The sequence below is a fragment of the Sander vitreus genome, chromosome 5 (genome assembly GCF_031162955.1).
Source record: "Sander vitreus isolate 19-12246 chromosome 5, sanVit1, whole genome shotgun sequence".
In the NCBI taxonomy this organism is placed as follows: domain Eukaryota; kingdom Metazoa; phylum Chordata; class Actinopteri; order Perciformes; family Percidae; genus Sander; species Sander vitreus.
The window spans coordinates 4,143,074-4,160,218 of record NC_135859.1 but is presented as its reverse complement, the minus strand read 5'-3'; the positions used below and the strand labels follow the sequence as shown (position 1 = coordinate 4,160,218).

At 41.7% G+C, this 17,145-nt stretch overlaps 1 protein-coding gene across 2 annotated transcripts; it reads left to right on the top strand.

Annotated features, from left to right (window-relative positions):
- The first annotated feature begins 130 nt into the window (after positions 1-130).
- LOC144517872 (cytotoxic granule associated RNA binding protein TIA1-like) lies at positions 131-13,174 on the top strand. Of its 2 annotated transcripts, none has more exons than XM_078250097.1 (12): positions 131-346; positions 1,121-1,217; positions 1,465-1,563; positions 4,757-4,811; positions 5,188-5,275; positions 6,248-6,323; positions 6,594-6,702; positions 6,799-6,894; positions 8,742-8,826; positions 9,697-9,835; positions 10,919-11,073; positions 12,617-13,174. In XM_078250097.1, exons 1-12 carry the CDS (start codon positions 318-320, stop codon positions 12,753-12,755), a joined length of 1,167 nt encoding a protein of 388 aa, XP_078106223.1. In that variant the 5' UTR covers positions 131-317; the 3' UTR covers positions 12,756-13,174. The 2 variants fall into 2 exon arrangements, with proteins under 2 accessions (XP_078106223.1, XP_078106224.1); XM_078250098.1 differs by lacking the exon at positions 12,617-13,174 and adding an exon at positions 11,530-11,918.
- Positions 13,175-17,145: the final 3,971 nt, after the last annotated feature.

Below are 17,145 nucleotides of genomic sequence, written 5' to 3'. Positions count from 1 at the left end.
TACAAAACTCGCTGTTTTTACAGCTTATGCCATAAAGATGTGAAGCACATCTTTGTGTGTGGGAGTAAGAGCGCTTAATTTTGGCTTCATTTCAGCGCGCAGGTTGACGCTGCTGACGCCGCTCCTCCGCCATCTTCAACTTCCTATTGTTTGCATCAGACTGAGGCTGTCTGCGGTGTGTGTGAGAGCAGAATCGGCCACCGATTTATCATTAAATAGTAGATATAGCCTTTACGTTCGCGGTCGCTCAAGTTCAGCACAAACCATTTGTATGTCATTGGATTAAAGACCTCTCAGGACGCGACCACTAAACCTTGATGATGGAGGACGATCAACCCAGAACCTTGTGAGTAACAGCGGCCCTGTCTATGTCCTGGAATGGGAAGGCTCTGTGTAATACGGCGCGTCCGAAATGTTTCCACGTTGTTGTTTCAATTAAAAACTGTAAAACCCTTTAATTTAGTCGCAAATGGGCATTTGATTCGCTTTATCACTTCATGGCGTCAATAGTGACGTTTGTAAATACAATAAGACATATTGCATTTTTGCTTTGAACGTAAAATTCTGTTTGATTTAGTCATATAAATAGACGGAACCATAACTCGCCTGAAAATGAAACTGAAGGGCTAGCTAATGCTAGGTATCATTAGCTAAAGATGCAAACGCAGCTAACGTTAGCCGGTCACTTTATTGTAAATTGCACACGTTTTCATTGAATCATATCGTTATTCACTAAAAGAGTTGCCTTTTATGAGCAATAGAAAGGCGTTAGCTAGACTCTCGCGGAAGGGATGTAATTTTAGTGCCGTTAGCAGCCAGCCCACTTAGCATGAGGCCCGTTTGAACCGGCTAGCTTTATCTTTAGCTAGCTGGCAGACAAGCCACGTCAACGCTTGAAGAGACGGCCCGGGACAGCTCCAGTAAGACTAACCATACTTGAGTTGTCTGTGTAAAATTGAGACCATCCCCAATAATATTTAGTCTACTATCATTGTTTATTTTTTTTGTAAATATAAGGAATTGTTGTGGGTTGTAGCTAGCCCGGTTAACTAGCCTTTGTTTGCATGCTACTTCCTGTTTGACAAAGACTCAATTACCCAATCTCTCTCCTTGTTTGCAGGTATGTGGGGAATCTGTCCAGGGATGTCACAGAGCCCCTCATTCTGCAGGTCTTCACACAAATAGGACCCTGCAAGAGCTGTAAAATGATAGTTGATGTGAGTGTTATCCTCTCTGGTATATATTGTTTCACAATAGGAAATGGCATTCAACAGTGGCCTGAAAGGTGCTGGTGTTACTTGTGGAAATCTCAATCTACATATGTGCTTGGTATTGATTTTCCTCTCTCAGTCTATTATATCAGGCCTGACACTCCAAACTACAGTAGGTGGCTCTTGTCATCTGCAGTGATTAAATTGTCACCCTTGCTGTGGACTTAATATCAGTCTTGTTTCCCGTTGACAGACGGCTGGCAATGATCCGTACTGCTTTGTGGAGTTCTATGACCACAGGCATGCTGCTGCCTCATTGGCAGCCATGAATGGAAGGAAAATAATGGGTAAGGTAAGCTATCGTGTCTACAGGGTGAGTGGGGACGGGTGGGCTTCTGGTGTGGGAAATTTAGGTTGTGTGCCTTCTTAAAATAAATAAATAACTAATATTAATAAAAACAGTGGACTGCTGGCATTTATATTCCATTAGTTACATAGGATAGGGAATTCCAAATGAAAAAGGGAAGCTGCTGGAGCCAGGGTCCAAATCAGATCTTGAACATTTCAGAGCGTTACTGCCAGAAAGTTATCTCTCTGTCTGTAATTTTGGTTCCATTAGGACCACTTTATTCCAATGGTCTTGAAATATATGAAGCTGTGGTGTTAGGTGTGAGGAATGATGTAATTATGTGGCTTGAGTGTTTCAAGCAAAGTGAGGTTTGGGAAGAAAAAAGTAATGACAGAAATATAAGTTAGGGATCCTCTGAACATATGAGAGCTGTACTGTGAGTCTTTAAGACCATGTAAGCTCCATTGGAAGGATAGCACAACAAAAAGTATTGGGAGGAGCTGGATGAAGTCAGGTTATCTAGAACAATAGAGCAAACATTAACATTTTAATCCAACATTTAAAAAACCACAGAGCCTTTTTTTTTTTTTTTAATAAAAGAATATTAAAGTGGTGCAAGATGATTTATTGAGTTGAGTTTCTGGATTCAGTGCTAAGACATAAACCGGAAAATCAAGTGACTGTGCGCTGAACTGCACAACCAAACTAGTTTAGGTGCATTTCATCGGCCACAACCACAGATAAGTTGTATGATAACTTAATTAAGATCTGATAGGAGATTAATTTTCTTGCACTACGTCACTGGACATACACAGGGCAGAAGTGAGTGAGAAGGCACCACATCACGTTAGATTTAAAGTCTCAGTCAACTTGACATTTTTAAGTACTTTAAAGTCAGCCTTTAAATAGTGCTGGGCGGTATGACCAAAACTTTGAATCGTGCCCCGATATATCACAATTTTTTCGCAACAGGTCTGTTATTGTAGAAAAGTGGGCGACTGTACAGAGCTTCGTTTCAATAGGCCCATTCCATAAAGCAAGCTTGCGACTAGTTAACTTTCTAAAGCAGGCGCAGTCACTTGTTTGCTAAGAGTCGGGTCGGGACTCCAACATTAACACACTGACAATATTGTATTCAGAATATAAAATATTTTTCTAGGACTTTTTAATGCGTGATTGTGTAAAGGTGTTCACGAGCTGCCAAACTTTCGTGAACTTGTGAATTTCGCCAGCCGTCTTCTCTCGTTTTCATGGAAACTGACGCTGTGTGCACGGAGGGGAGGGGCTGTGTGTGTAGCCTATGTGAGAGAGACGTGTGAGAGACGGAGGAGAGCAGGAAAAGGAAATGCAGCTGAACGAATACGCTGTGTTTTAAATAGCGTTAAAAAAATAAATAACGAAATGCAATATGGGGCGGCCGGTGTTCATTGTGTGGCGCACCGCCACAAATTAGTGTATGTGTGGGAAACGCTATACTCAATATAAAATAAAGTAATAATAAATGGAAATTTACAATAATGATTTCTGTGGCCAAGCTCAACAACTAATTAAAAAAAACAAACTAGGAAACAACTTCTAACTGACAGTTGATCAATGGTACAGGATCAAATAGGCTACTTTTAACGTAACAAATGAATTCTGAATTCACACAACGATACTATTTACAAAGATGGATGTTTACACACATAATTACTCAGGATGTACTGTCTCATTAAAACTATACATTAATATTTACGGGTTTCATCAACTTATATTACAGTACACTCTCACCTGAGGGATACAAGCCCAGTCTGACTTGTTCCCCCAGGGATGGAAGTTTTATAGCTGGAATGTAACGTTGCATACTGTAACCTAGTAACTTATTAAATATGAAATGTGAAATAACAGTATAAAAATATGTAAATATGACAAATGTACACGTTCAAAGGTTGTTTTAGTCGTGCAACAGAAAACTCAGATTGGACAGGTAGTCTAGCTAGCTGTCTGGATTTACCCTGCAGAGATCTGAGGAGCAGTTAACCATAGTCCAGGGTTTCCTGCAGCCCTTTGCAGCTTAGGCGGCCGGATTCACTTAAAATCAAACGGTGCCAAATTTCGGTACCCAAGAGCGGATAAGCGCAAGCATATCAGCCGTCTCTGCATCTTGACGGAGAGCGGAGCTCCGACTGCCGACACACACGCAGAGCTGTGGTGCAAGTGTGTTTTACGCTTTTCAAAACTCCACGCAGACAGCGTATAGCCTGTAACGGTGAGGTGAAAGCTGTCACGGTATGTGTGGCTATAGACTAGGTCAGGGGCAGTAGCCTATGTAAATCCACATGCGACGTGTATGGAACCGCTTTAGCCCTGACCGATTTGTTAGGTTCATTCAAGTCCAGTGTTGAACTTTAATCCATGCTATTCTTGGCCTGCTTTATGGAACGAGCCCCATCTTGCTTCCGTGCTGTTGGTATAATGTTAAAGCAGTTTGGCTGAAGAATTTTCGCCCCGGCACAACATACCTCAAATCTAGTGTTTTAATCATTGTTCTGAACCCGTCTTTCTGGACCGTCTGTACTTGCATAGGTTGATTTGTTATTCCGTTCGTAGTGTGCTGCTCCACCGGTTACTTTAGGTGTCAGAGTAACGGTAAGATGTTTGCACCAGCGACAACAACACTGACTTCGTCGGATTTTTTCAAAACAAAAAAAAATTCCAAAAACAGCAGACAGCTCCTCTGTTGGGCACACATTCTTCTGGTGCGTCTCGATGTCTCTTTCTCTCTGTTCTTGGATGTGGCGACGGAGCTTCTCCCAGCTTTTAACAGACTGGCTAGCTGGCAGCTGTAACGTTACCCAGCATTCCGTTAGGCAGTGTACATTTGTAAATGTAGAATTATTAGTGTCACGAGTTGTTGGGTGCCATGGTGTTTTACCCTGTTCAAAGAGAGTTGGTTGTGTTTGTGGCGGCCTCTAGCTCCCCCAGTAGAGTGTGCGCCCCATGTAGGCTGAGTCCTTTGCAGCGGCCCGGGTTCGAATCCGGCCTGCGGCCCTATACTGCGTGTCACCCTTTCTCTTTCTCCCCAAGGGACAAGGATGAATCGGTATACCGTCCAGCACTACCTTAATTTTCTCTTATAGTGGAGGTTACCAAGTTTTAATGTAAATGATGTAAACATACCCCACCTGGCCTGTTCTTTCTCCGCCCCTCTCCACAGGAGGTCAAAGTCAACTGGGCCACGACGCCAACCAGCCAGAAAAAAGACACAAGTAGTAAGTACAAGGGCTTGTCACTGGGGATAATTAACAATTCATGACATTAATACACTGGGCACATCTGATTTATAAGTAATATGTTAATGAGTTGGACAGATTACAGATCACAATCTGGGAAAAAGTATAAAGCTTGAAAAAGATTGTGTATTGTACGGCTGTGCAATTAATCGAAATTTAATCGTGTTGCTTTAAGTTCAATAATTGCAACATCATTCCAGAAGTCAACAAGTAATTGAAGAATTAAATTATCGTGCTTTCAATATTGACCGAAATAATCGTGATTTATATATATTTTTTCCATAATCGAGCAGCCCTAGTGTATTGTAACATCCATTATGTCTATCATCTCTCTTCCCCACCCCCCCCCCAATAGATCACTTTCACGTCTTCGTTGGAGACCTCAGCCCAGAAATAACTACAGAAGACGTCAAAGCTGCCTTCGGTCCATTTGGCAGGATATCGTAAGTATCAAGAGTTACTGACGAAGATACTTAAATCACGGATTGACAGTAGAAAATGAACGGGATGCATTGTTATCCACTGTTCTGCCTCATACCTATAAAACCGATAAACAAAGTGATCGTAGAATTCTTAAATGTTTACATACATTGAGGGTAATGACATATACAGTATATAGGGTTGGGTATCGTTTGGATTTTTACCCAATACCAGTTTTAAAATGGTGCAGGTGCCTGAACCGATACTTGGATTTAATATATATATATATATATATATATATATATATATATATATATATATATATATATATATATATATATATATATATATATATATATATTAATTAGTTAGAGTAAATGACAAAAACGACTAGATGGGAAAGGGGTATTTTACAATAACTTTGAATGCACCACGAGACTGGCAAGGCGAGTTTTAAGTAAACATACCGTCGGTGGTGTTTTTCCGACAGCGGCAGCTGCACTCTGTTATGTCCCGCTGTTGGAATCCTCTACCGTGAAATACAGTCACACTTTACACCGTTTAGCTGTCAGCATTTAAACTGTGTTTAATCCAGCTGCTAGCTAACGGTAGGCTAACGTTACCCGCTGCCAAGTGTAATGTTAACTAGCATCTCATGCAGCGATGTTTCTGTTGTCTCTTAACGTCCGTTTCGGAGCATCAGAGAGCAGCGCAGGTATTTAAGTGGCACCAAAATGAGGCACCGAAATCCGCGTTGCTATTCAGTCCGGTAGTTACTGGTCGTTGGCACAGAGTCTCGGTACCCAACCCTACACACAACCATTTATCAAATCTATACAATATCTATACAAACTATCAAATTTAAATGATCTGTCTATCTTTAAATCTAATAGTTTTTGAAGAAGACTAAACCATTGTTTTTAAACCTTTAGTACTGTCAAGCTTTGTGTTGTGCTGCAGGTTTATAATGTACTCCTATTGGTGTTTGTTCACAGAGATGCTCGTGTTGTGAAAGATATGGCTACAGGGAAATCTAAAGGCTATGGCTTTGTCTCTTTCTTCAACAAATGGGCAAGTACAAAGACACGACTGACCAAATGATACACCTTAGTGCAACGTCCCTGTAATTCTGCTGTTGTGTGGGAATTATCAAAGGAACGTGCTCCAAAAACAGAACCCTTTCCTCCTTGTTATATTCTTTTTGAAGTTGCATTAGACATTTTCAGGCCTTGTTCCCTCACAAATGGCCGCGTTCTGTGCTTCCAAAGGGATATATCTTAGATTGTTTTATGTTATCACGCTCCAGCTCGATGGAATAACCAGTTCCTTTCTGCGTTCCAGGATGCAGAGAACGCCATTCAGCAGATGGGTGGTCAGTGGTTAGGAGGCAGACAGATTCGAACCAACTGGGCCACAAGAAAGCCCCCCGCCCCAAAGACCACCTATGAAAGTGCGTTGTCGTGACTGTGCATGCTTTGCTTGTTTACACAGGATGTTGGACCGATGTATTCACGGTAGAAAAAATGTGTCCCGTCTCTCCCGGCAGGTAACTCCAAGCACCTATCCTTTGATGAAGTAGTGAATCAGTCCAGTCCCAGTAACTGCACTGTGTATTGTGGGGGAGTCAGCACAGGACTGACAGGTAATGAATACTATAAGTATTATAATGACAGCGCTAGCATCAGGTAAATACAGCAGAAGGGTTCAAAGAGATGCAATGAATGAATGTTTTTATTTGATCTTTTTATCATTATTCAGCATTCTTTCAATGAAACCAAAGCCAACAATACATTTATCCTACTATTAAGTATAATTTGTGTAGCCACATCTTATAACTCAATAGAACTCCACTGCATGAAAGAGCCATACCATTACAGCGGATGATATATTCCCTCATGAAAATGAACATGGCCACTGTGCTATATCGATGTTTCCGTTTGTGTACATTTTGCGGCGGCGAGGTTAAATGTCACGAAGTCACAAGAACACGTCTCTCTCTCTCTCTCTCTCTCTCTCTCTCTCTCTCTCTCTCGCTCCACTTTGAGGATGAGCAACTGGAACAGTGACAGGACGTCAATCACACGCAAAGCCGTGGCAAACGAAACAACAGCGCGACTTTTCCTCTCGTGCGTAGTATTGGGCATCGAGAACCGATTTCCTACTTGGAATCGTTTAAAAAAAAAAAATTTTTAAAAAAAAGACGATCCCAGTAGAATCGTTTCTTTGTTGGAATCGTTTAGAGGATTTGGTTTCAGATCCGATCATCGCTTTCCAATTAAATATGCCACAGTTTCGGTTTCCGAGGCGGCCAGGCGCTTGTTGTGTTGCAGCCTTGGAGCACATAAGCAGCGCTCTAGTCTGGCTTTATTTTACATTGAAAAAGCCCGGTAAAACTGCAAACAGCCATTGAATCAAAATAAAACTTTCCACTTATTTGTGAAAATAGGCTCGTGACCCGTTTCAACTCCACCCCTCAAAGAATCGGAATCGATAAGAACCGGAATCGAAAGGAAGAATCTGAATATGGAATCAGAATTGTTCAAATCCAAACGATGCCCAACCCTACTTGTGCAGCGTGACAAAGCAGGACGACCGCCTCGACGACTGCGTTCCCCTGGAAACCGCGCTCGCGCTGTCACGCAACGTATATAAGCGCTACAGTAGCCTGGGACAAAGCGATACGGGGCACTTCGTTGGCTAAATTTACTGTTAAATGAGACAAGAAGTAGCTAGCTGGCAACCCTGCGGTCCGTCTGCTTCACTCTCCGGAGCTAGGAGACTACTACGCTGGGCAGCAGCTCGAGAGACGGACCTCCAGTGAGCGGCTGTGGCACTCCAAGTCCAAGTAACTCCAAGTCAGCCAGGACCAGGGCTCGCGTCAGCAGCGCTGGGTCTAACCTCTAACGGCAGCAACAGAACGTTAGAATAAACGCTGTATCCTCTCAGCTTGTCCTACTGACAAAGCAAAAATCTAATTGGAGCAATGCTCCAATCAGAGAATGCTCAGATATGCTGTATTTGGAATCCAAAGATTAAAAACAATGGAGTCGCAGGGTTGTGTCCGAATAAACTTTACTGGCCATGTTCATCTGTGTGAAAATATGTCTCCCAATGTGTTAGTATGTCTTTGAAGAGTTTGGAGTTCTGTTGCATGTAGAGGTAAGCTATATCAAGCTGTGGCTACACAGACAATATCTGGTAGCGGGATTCATTCATTGGGAATTGTTGATTAAACTGAAAAGATAAGGTAATGCCCGTGTTCTCTATTTATTACAAAATCTTAGCACTCATACTGCTCAGAGCTCATTCTAAAGCCCCGTGGTGTTATCAGCAGAATTGTGACGCAGCTATGAATTTAACCACCACCAGGAGACTCGTACATGAGGATGTTGGTTTGCAACGTTTCTTACGCAGCAAAAGGTTTTTTTTTATGACCCATCAATCCACGTAGAAACAATATCTGATGTTCCCTTTCTGTTTGGCCTTCAGAGCAACTGATGAGACAGACTTTCTCTCCCTTTGGACAAATCATGGAAATCAGAGTTTTCCCCGACAAAGGCTATTCATTTGTGAGGTATGTGGGAGTCTCGTGTTTACTTAACCTTTTTCTTTTAAGCAAGCTCAAAGAATGGCGCACCATTTCTTCAACCTGGTCCTCAGCAATCTGCGGTCCTGCTGAATTATGTTCTCGCCATATAATCAAGGGCTGCCACTGTGAATGTAGGGAGAATATCATTTACCACAAGGTAGGCGAGAACCTGCAGTGCTCTGGGCACTGAGGACCTCGTTGAGAACCACTGAAATCACATGTTTTCAATCATATAAACGGCGTGCATTTTATCCACATACACATTTTTGGTCTCCTATGTTTGCAGACGGCAAGAATAATTTTAATGATTACTTGCATTCCCCGGTATTTAGATAAAAGTAGTAGGGTTGGGTACCGAAACCCGGTGCTAATACGGCACCGGTGCCTAAACGACCGGTATCTACCGGACTGAATTGCAACGCGGATTTCGGTGCCTCATTTCGGTGACAATTAAATGCCTGCGCTTCTCTCTGATGCTCTGAAACAGACGTTGGAGGCAACCGGAGCATCGCTGCACGTGACGCTAGTTAACACTTCACTTGACAGCAGTTAACGTCAGCCTACCGTTAGCTAGCAGCTGGAAGAAACACGGTTAAAATGCTGACAGCTAAACGGTGTAAAGGGTGTCTGTATTTCACTTTTTAAAAGTATTGTTTTAGCACCAGTATCGGAAAAAACCCAAACGATACCCAACCCTATGTATAAGTAACTACATACTGTAGTCTTTCTAATAAATATATGAATCCTCTTCTCACAGCTTGCTAACCGAGCACATCTCCACTAGGGGTGTGGTCATCATTACTAAGTATCTATAAAACGAGCGTGTCCTTATTCTTCCCCCCCATCTTTGTCCAGGTTCAACTCCCATGAGTCAGCAGCCCATGCCATTGTGTCAGTGAATGGCACCTCAATAGAGGGCCACATAGTCAAATGCTACTGGGGAAAAGAGACCCCGGACATGATGAACCCGATGCAGCAGATGCCTATACCCCAGGTGAGGACGCCCTATACTGTACATGCTGTATAAAGAAAGCCAACCATTAGATGACAAATGCAAGTTGGTGCTGCTGTGTATCCCTGGTCTGGATAACGTATAGCATCAGTTGATTTGAAACCATAACCCAGGACGTGATGGACCTCATAATAGAGGTATGAGCTTTACATGAAGCAGCCCGTGATTATTCAAGTGCATTTCAATGGGACATCAGCCATGTCAAATAGTGCCTGTATTTTGAAAAAAAATGTCCCCCCATTTTATTGTGGCTTTAAAGCTTCGGCTCTGCCACTGACGTACTCGGGGAAATGGACCCCTTTTCTTTTTTAAAGTCCTCATTGCATCACCTGGTGACCTAATGTTTGTCCAGTCGGTTATTCATGAAGAAATGCTGCAAGTTCCCAGCAGGACATGAAAGTCATCAAATGTCCCTGTATGGATAAACACCAGAATGGCATGTGAAAGATCTAATGTATTTATTCTTTATGATTTACAGAAGTATTGGTTCATTCTTAAGAAAACACAGGCTTCTTGTATTTGAGCACTTTTCCTTTTCTTCCGTTATTATATAGTTTGCATATATAGTTTACCCTCCTGTTGTCCTCGGGTCAAGTTTGACCCATATTCAAAACGTTTCTATATCAGAAATTTGGGTTTCTTTCAACCAAATTGTCAAAAAGTAACGTGGATGGTTCCTTACAAACATTACTCTTCACAAGTAAAATAAGAGTACTTCATTGAATTTGGGTGTTTTATTCAATTTTAAAGCGTTTGGAGAACAACAATGTATAAAAGAACGTTGAAAAGAACAAAAATGTCAAATAACTTCAAAAGCGCAGGAAAAATGTGACAAAAAAACGTATAAAAAAACTTTGGGGGAAAAGCGACAGAAGTGTCGAAAAAGACGACCACAACGTTGGGAAAAAGAGTACATTTTGACCCAGAAAAATAAAAAGGGAAGACAACACAGTTAAATAACTTCTGGGGAAAAAACATACACTGTCATGGAGGATTTTATTTTAAATTTTTTTATTTTTTTTAAACTGCTGTCTTAAACCGTACTTGTCGTACTTGACCCTGCAGCAGAACAAGATGAGCTTCCCTGCAGCGGCCCAGCCCTATGGCCAGTGGGGCCAGTGGTATGGCAACGGGCCCCAGATCAGCCAGTACGTCCCGAATGGGTGGCAGGTCCCCACCTACGGCGTCTACGGCCAGGCCTGGAACCAGCAGGGCTTCAAGTAAGTAGCACGGTGTGCACAGGGCTCCCCATTCACCGCCTCCTTCTACTCCAGCACCACCAGAGTCCCCCCCCTGCAAGACCGGTGCAGCGAGAACCACACCAGGGAGCTGTGCCCCCAACCCCCCACCCCCAACCCTCCCCTCGCCAGCCCCTCCGATCACTCATCTCGAGGAGATTGAGAAATAAGTCCCCCCCCACAGACACACACACACACACACACACACACACACACACACACACAGGACAATCTGAACTTTAATTTTGTTGTAAATCATGTTTCAGTGTGTCTCATCACATCCTAATACTGACTGATGGGGTTTGTTCCAAAATGTTTTTGTCACTTGAATTATAGCCCATAATGGTTCAAAACTGTAGTCTGTTCCAAAACTGATTGTGTAAGAAGAAAGGAAAAAACTGGCTTAAACTTGCTAAAGCTTTATTTCTTGAATTTTAGATTTAAAGGTAGCTGACGAAAGTGGCTGAACAAGAGAAATGCTAAAAGCCCAGAACAAAGTGTTCCCTTCCTGTCCACACCTGGCTAAATTTGTTAATGAAGAATTCACTTCCCTTTTTGTACGATTGCCTACTGTGTGTAAGGACTGTGTTCTGTAAGACTGTTCAGTTGTTTTTTGTGTATGTCTACGTTCATGTCATAGCTTTTTACATTATTTTCCTTTTTTGATTTCTATTTCTACATTTATCTGAGGATTTCATCTGTATATGAATGTCAGTAGGACATGTTAAATATCTTTTGTAGGTTGTTCTCAAATTTTTGTTTTTATTTAGACAACCTATGTGCAGTGACATTATTGTGCACCCAAGACAAATAAAGGAGAGGCCATATGTTGTTGACAGTCTAAACTTCTTGGTGACCAGCTGTATAAATAGGCTCTGTACAAAGGTGTGATTGTTGAATGTACAGTAAATGCACAGTTCCAGAGAAAGAGGCTAGGCCTCACTTGACTTGAAATTTGAAGATATGATATCCTATATAAGCTGTCTTATCTCCACACTGAACTTAGAATTTAGTTTCATTACATGAATCATAAAAGACAACGTGTGAATTAGGTGGGAATTTACATTCCTTTTGTTGTTCCACTTTGTGGCCAAATGTAGAAGTGTTGCAAAAGGAGTCAAGATAATCCACACTGTTGTATACGGTGTGGATTATCTGTCTGTAGGCTGGTTACAGCTGTTGTTGGGAGGGGTGGGGGTAGGAAGGAATATTTAGCTCGCTGCGCTTAGCCTCTATGCTCTGTCTGCTTGTCCACCCATGTTTAATCAAATGACCCTTACCTTTGGTCCCTCCAAAGAGCCCTCCACTTTCTTTGCTAGTCTGATTTTTGCCCAGCCTGCCTCACCCTCACAACCTCTGATAACTCTTGTTTGCCTTCTTGTTCACATTCTAGCCTGTCCAGATTCTAGTAGCTCTAATATAAACCGTCCCTTTGGCTCCCCTTTCGCCTTGTCTCTTCTAACCTGCTGGCATTTGTCTTTCTGTCTCCCTCTCTCTCTCTCTCTCTTTACTTCGTTTTTTGCAGTCACTTACCGGCCAGTGCTGGGTGGACTGGCATGAGCGCCATCAGTAACGGTGGGGTAATGGAGCCTACACAGGGATTGAATGGGAGTATGCTAGCCAACCAGCCCGGTATGGGAGCCGCAGGATACCCCACACACTGATAAGTGGGCAGGGTGGGATAATTGTCAACCCTCAGCCTCTTATGGGTTGTACGGTGCCCCGCGGGGCTGTGTAACACCGCCTCCATTTGTGGCAGGACTAAGACTTTTACTGGGACGTGGAACCTAATGGGAAGGTTGACGTCTATAGGAGATGTAAATGGGATTTCATGGGTGGGGGGAGGGGGGGGTCGGGGTTGGGTAACGGGAGTCAAGGAGGAGCGATTTGACCCACACAGGTATTTACACCCTTTGTGGTAGGCAAGACTGGCCACGAACCAGGGCTCTTACCATTTTTAAGTTAACTGTAAATGAGTATAAAACTGTAAAGGAGAAACTTTTGGAAATTTTTTTTTTTCTTCCTGGTTTTACAAATTGCTTCCATTTTCACATCTTTCCTCTCAGACAGCCACCGAGAGATTCTTTTTAAAGAAACTGTTTAAATCTGAGTCGTGCTAAGCTATGAACTTTAGTCATTTTTTTTTTGAGGAATGGAAATCTGTTTAATTTGTTCATTTTCTCTTGGATTAAAATCAATTGCAGGGATTGTTGCCACTGCTGTTTCTCTGTAAGGGCAGATAAATATTGCACAGTTTTTTCCTCTCTTGTACTTGGACAAATTTGACTACCAAGAGGTGTTTTCCTTTTTGCATTCCATTTCTCCTTCATATCTTTCGGACAGCCTCAAATCTTTTTTCGCCACATGTAAATAACCATTCATTTGAAACGATGTAAAGTAAAAATGCTACTGTTAACTGTGGGTGCTTGCTTTCTCTTGATAACTTGACAGTTAACTCCAACATTGTACGTAGCAGAGTGGCACTATCTAATGTGACACTGGCACAGTGCAACACACGATTCTTCCATGCAGGGATAAAACAGCATTGCCATGCAGTGCATACTTAAAATTTGACACAATTCAAATGTTAAAGGGTGAACATGTTGGACACTTATGATGGTTTTTAAATATCTATTGAAACGCCAGTATTTTATATATATATAAAAAAAAAAATCTGAGTGTATTCAACCTTTACACTTGCTCTTTTTGCCAGAGGAATGGGGAGGCCTACATTGTAACTGTTGCCTTATAGAGCTGGTTTCTTTTAGCTGACAAGATACTCTTTTTAATTAGGCAGTGCCTATGGACATTTTCAGACCCTTTTGTTTGGAGAGGTGTTAGCCCTGAGAACTGATGACTCTGCTACTGTAATCAATGTTTTCTTGCTTTGTCCAATTAAAAATGCTAACGCACATAAACCACACTGTTTGTCTTTTTCGGCCTGGAGGGGTTTGTTATTCTAGGAAACATGGAGCTATGGGCAAAATATATATTTTATATTTATTAACTTGATTGCGCCACTTTTAAGATGTACTGTATTTTCATTCTTCGGTCAAAAAGCCTCAAAATAGCTATTTTGAAAACGCTACGAAGGCTCGAAACATCATGAAACTTAGCTTGAAGTATCGCCAGGGGCTCTACACCTTAACTACACCGGTGACCAAGGGATATACTAAATCTGTGGCTACTTGTTTTGACTGCCGAGGTGGTAGCGGCCGGAAACAACAAGAGCTACGGTGAGTTGTTCAAAACCTTTTTTAGTAAACTCTGGGTACACAAATAATGTTGTCAATGATTTGGTTAAGGTGTAGAGCCCCTGGTGATACTTCAAGCAAAGTTTCATGTTGTGTCAAGCCTTCTTAGTGTTTTAAAAATGGCGATTTTGAGGCTAGCATAAAAGTGACCCTATTACTCCCATTCAAAAGGCCATTTGACCGAAAATACGTTGCATCTTAAAAGTGGCGCTTCCGTCCTAAATATGCTTTTAAACGAAAGTTTGACTTGGGTAATGCGTAACTCTCGCCAAAATGCAACCTAGGGTCTTTGTGTGAATATATGTGAGTCAAACTTCGTTTAAAAGCATATTTAGGACGGAATCGCCACTTTTAAGATTGACCGTATTCTCGTTTTCGGTCAGATGGCCTTTTGAATGGGAGTGCTAGGGGCTATGATCGCATCAGAAACGCTATTTTTAAAATGCTAAGAAGGCTCGACACAACATGAAACTTTGCTCAAAGTATCACCAGGGGCTCTACACATGAACTCAGCATTGAGAACATTGTGTACCCAGAGTTTACTAAAACAGGTTTTGAACAACTCACTTCAGCAGTTGGTGTCTCGGCTCGCCGCCATCTTGGCAGTCAAAAAGAGTCGATCTCTTAATGCGAATGAACGGACTCCATAGGAGGAAATGTCATTCCTATATGAGGCTCCTTTTTCAACTACAAGGTCAATATTGTTTTTCACTAACGACAAAACAATTATCCGTGCATTTATATGGAACTAAGCTTTAGGAGCTTTCCATCTTTACTCTCCTCCCTGTTACGTTGTTACGCACTCCCATTCAAAAGGCCATTTGACCGAAAACGAAAATACGGTCATCTTAAAAGTGGCGCTTCAGTCCTAAATGTGCTTTTAAACGAAAGTTTGACTCGACATATTTGTAGGGCTAGGTACTGAATTCAATACTTTTTAGGCACCGACCAAATTGCCTCCTGAAAAATGTCTTGTCATTCAATACCTCACATACCTACAGTTAATCTCATCAGTGTCAGTGAGCCAATAAGCACGCAGCATGCTTCTACCAAGATCTAATAACGATTGTGATTGGCTGGCTAACGTTACACGTCGTAGAGACACGCAGGAAAAACTCTACGTTCCGCAAATAGACGGGGCTCACTTAGTAGGAGCTGAAAATAAATAGATTTGTGCTGTAATGTGAAATGTTGTAATTTCTTCTTTTATAAAATTGGTATCGAAGAAAGTATCGTTTAGGAACCAGTATCAAAGTCACGGTATTGGTATCGGTACTGGTATTGAATATTTTTGAACGATACCCAGCCCTAGGAAGCAGCGTATTCTGTTCATCAGTTAAAGAGAAATTTAGCTGATTTTAGCCCCATGCACTGGACAAACACCGTTCATCTAAACACACCGCCCACACAAAGATGACACAGAGCTGGTTTAAAATCGGCAAAGCATCCCTTTAAAATAAGTCAGCCATGGTTCCAAAATCAGGTCTGGTTTAGGTGATACATCTGATCACTGACCTGCTCCATGTATACGTTACTACAGTGCATACAAAAAGAAAAACACTATGTTACGCAAACGGACGAGGCTCACGCAGTAGGAGCTGAAAAATAAAAAGATTTGTGCCCTAATTTTGTAATTTCTTTTTGTTTTATAAAATTGGTATAAAAAAAGTGTCGGTTAGGAACCGGTATCAAAGTCGGTACCGCAAATTTTTGAACCATACCCAGCCATAAATATTTGTTAAGATCTAAACCATGCTGCGCTGCCACTCGTTGCCTACGTTTTACACTCGTGCTTGTGTTTGTCCGACTGAGGTAGACAACTTTTCTTTGCTCCCAGACCATTAACCCTCTGAGGATCAAAGACGCACCGGCGCGTCAAAACGATGTTTGACAAAAGTCCTACTCAAAAAACGATATTACAAAATTTCATTTGAGACATTTATTTTCTATTTTCATTACGTATAACCTAGACTTTGGTAAAGTCATTTCAAGCACTGAACCAATTCGTACAACACGTCATAAGCTAAGGTTTGTTTTCAAAAGAGATTTGAGGACTTTCAAAAACACAACATCAACGTTTCAGCTTCAGTGCCAGATTATCTCTTTACACATTGCTCTAGAAAAAAAATGTGGGCGTCACTATACGGAATGCTGAGTTTGTTCTGAACATTTTGATGCAAAACACATGGGGATCAGTTATATGCAAATACCTTTAGAAAGTGAATTTAAAAAAGATGTGTGAAAATGCCCTCAGAGGGTTAATGGATGACACAAGACGACGGCTTCAAGACAGTAATGTACATGAATCACACATTGATGTGACTCCAACGTACTTAGACGTACATATACGTACTTCACACCTGTATATTAAAACAACATACAGCTGTTAAGTAACCTGCCTCGTGTTATTTGTTTTTGCTCTACTAAAAGTGGGCAATCGAGAATACCTACGCAGGACTCCTTTCCATGTCATTTTGCTGACGCTTTCATCCAAAGCGACTTATAATTGCTCTACTGTATGTGTCAGAGACCGCATGTCTCTGAAGCAACTAGGAGTTAAGTGTTTTGCTCAGGAACACATTGGTTGATGTATTACAGTGGGAATTGAACCCAGATCTCCCACACCAAAGGCATGCGTCATATCCACTGCGCCATCACCACCAACATGAGTATTGATCCTTTATCACAGCACACATTTTAACGTGTCATAGCAGGAAAGCCACAAGTGTATTTACAGTTTTTCTTGATTGCTTTGACACAGCAGTCAACTCAAACTCCACATTTTTCAAAACAGTTAACA

Coding starts and splice junctions, on each gene's coding strand:
- LOC144517872 (XM_078250097.1), top strand. CDS start 318: ATGATGGAGGACGATCAACCCAGAACCTT. Junction 1,218..1,464: donor GCTGTAAAATGATAGTTGAT/GTGAGTGTTATC, acceptor TCCCGTTGACAG/ACGGCTGGCAATGATCCGTA. Junction 8,827..9,696: donor AAAGGCTATTCATTTGTGAG/GTATGTGGGAGT, acceptor ATCTTTGTCCAG/GTTCAACTCCCATGAGTCAG.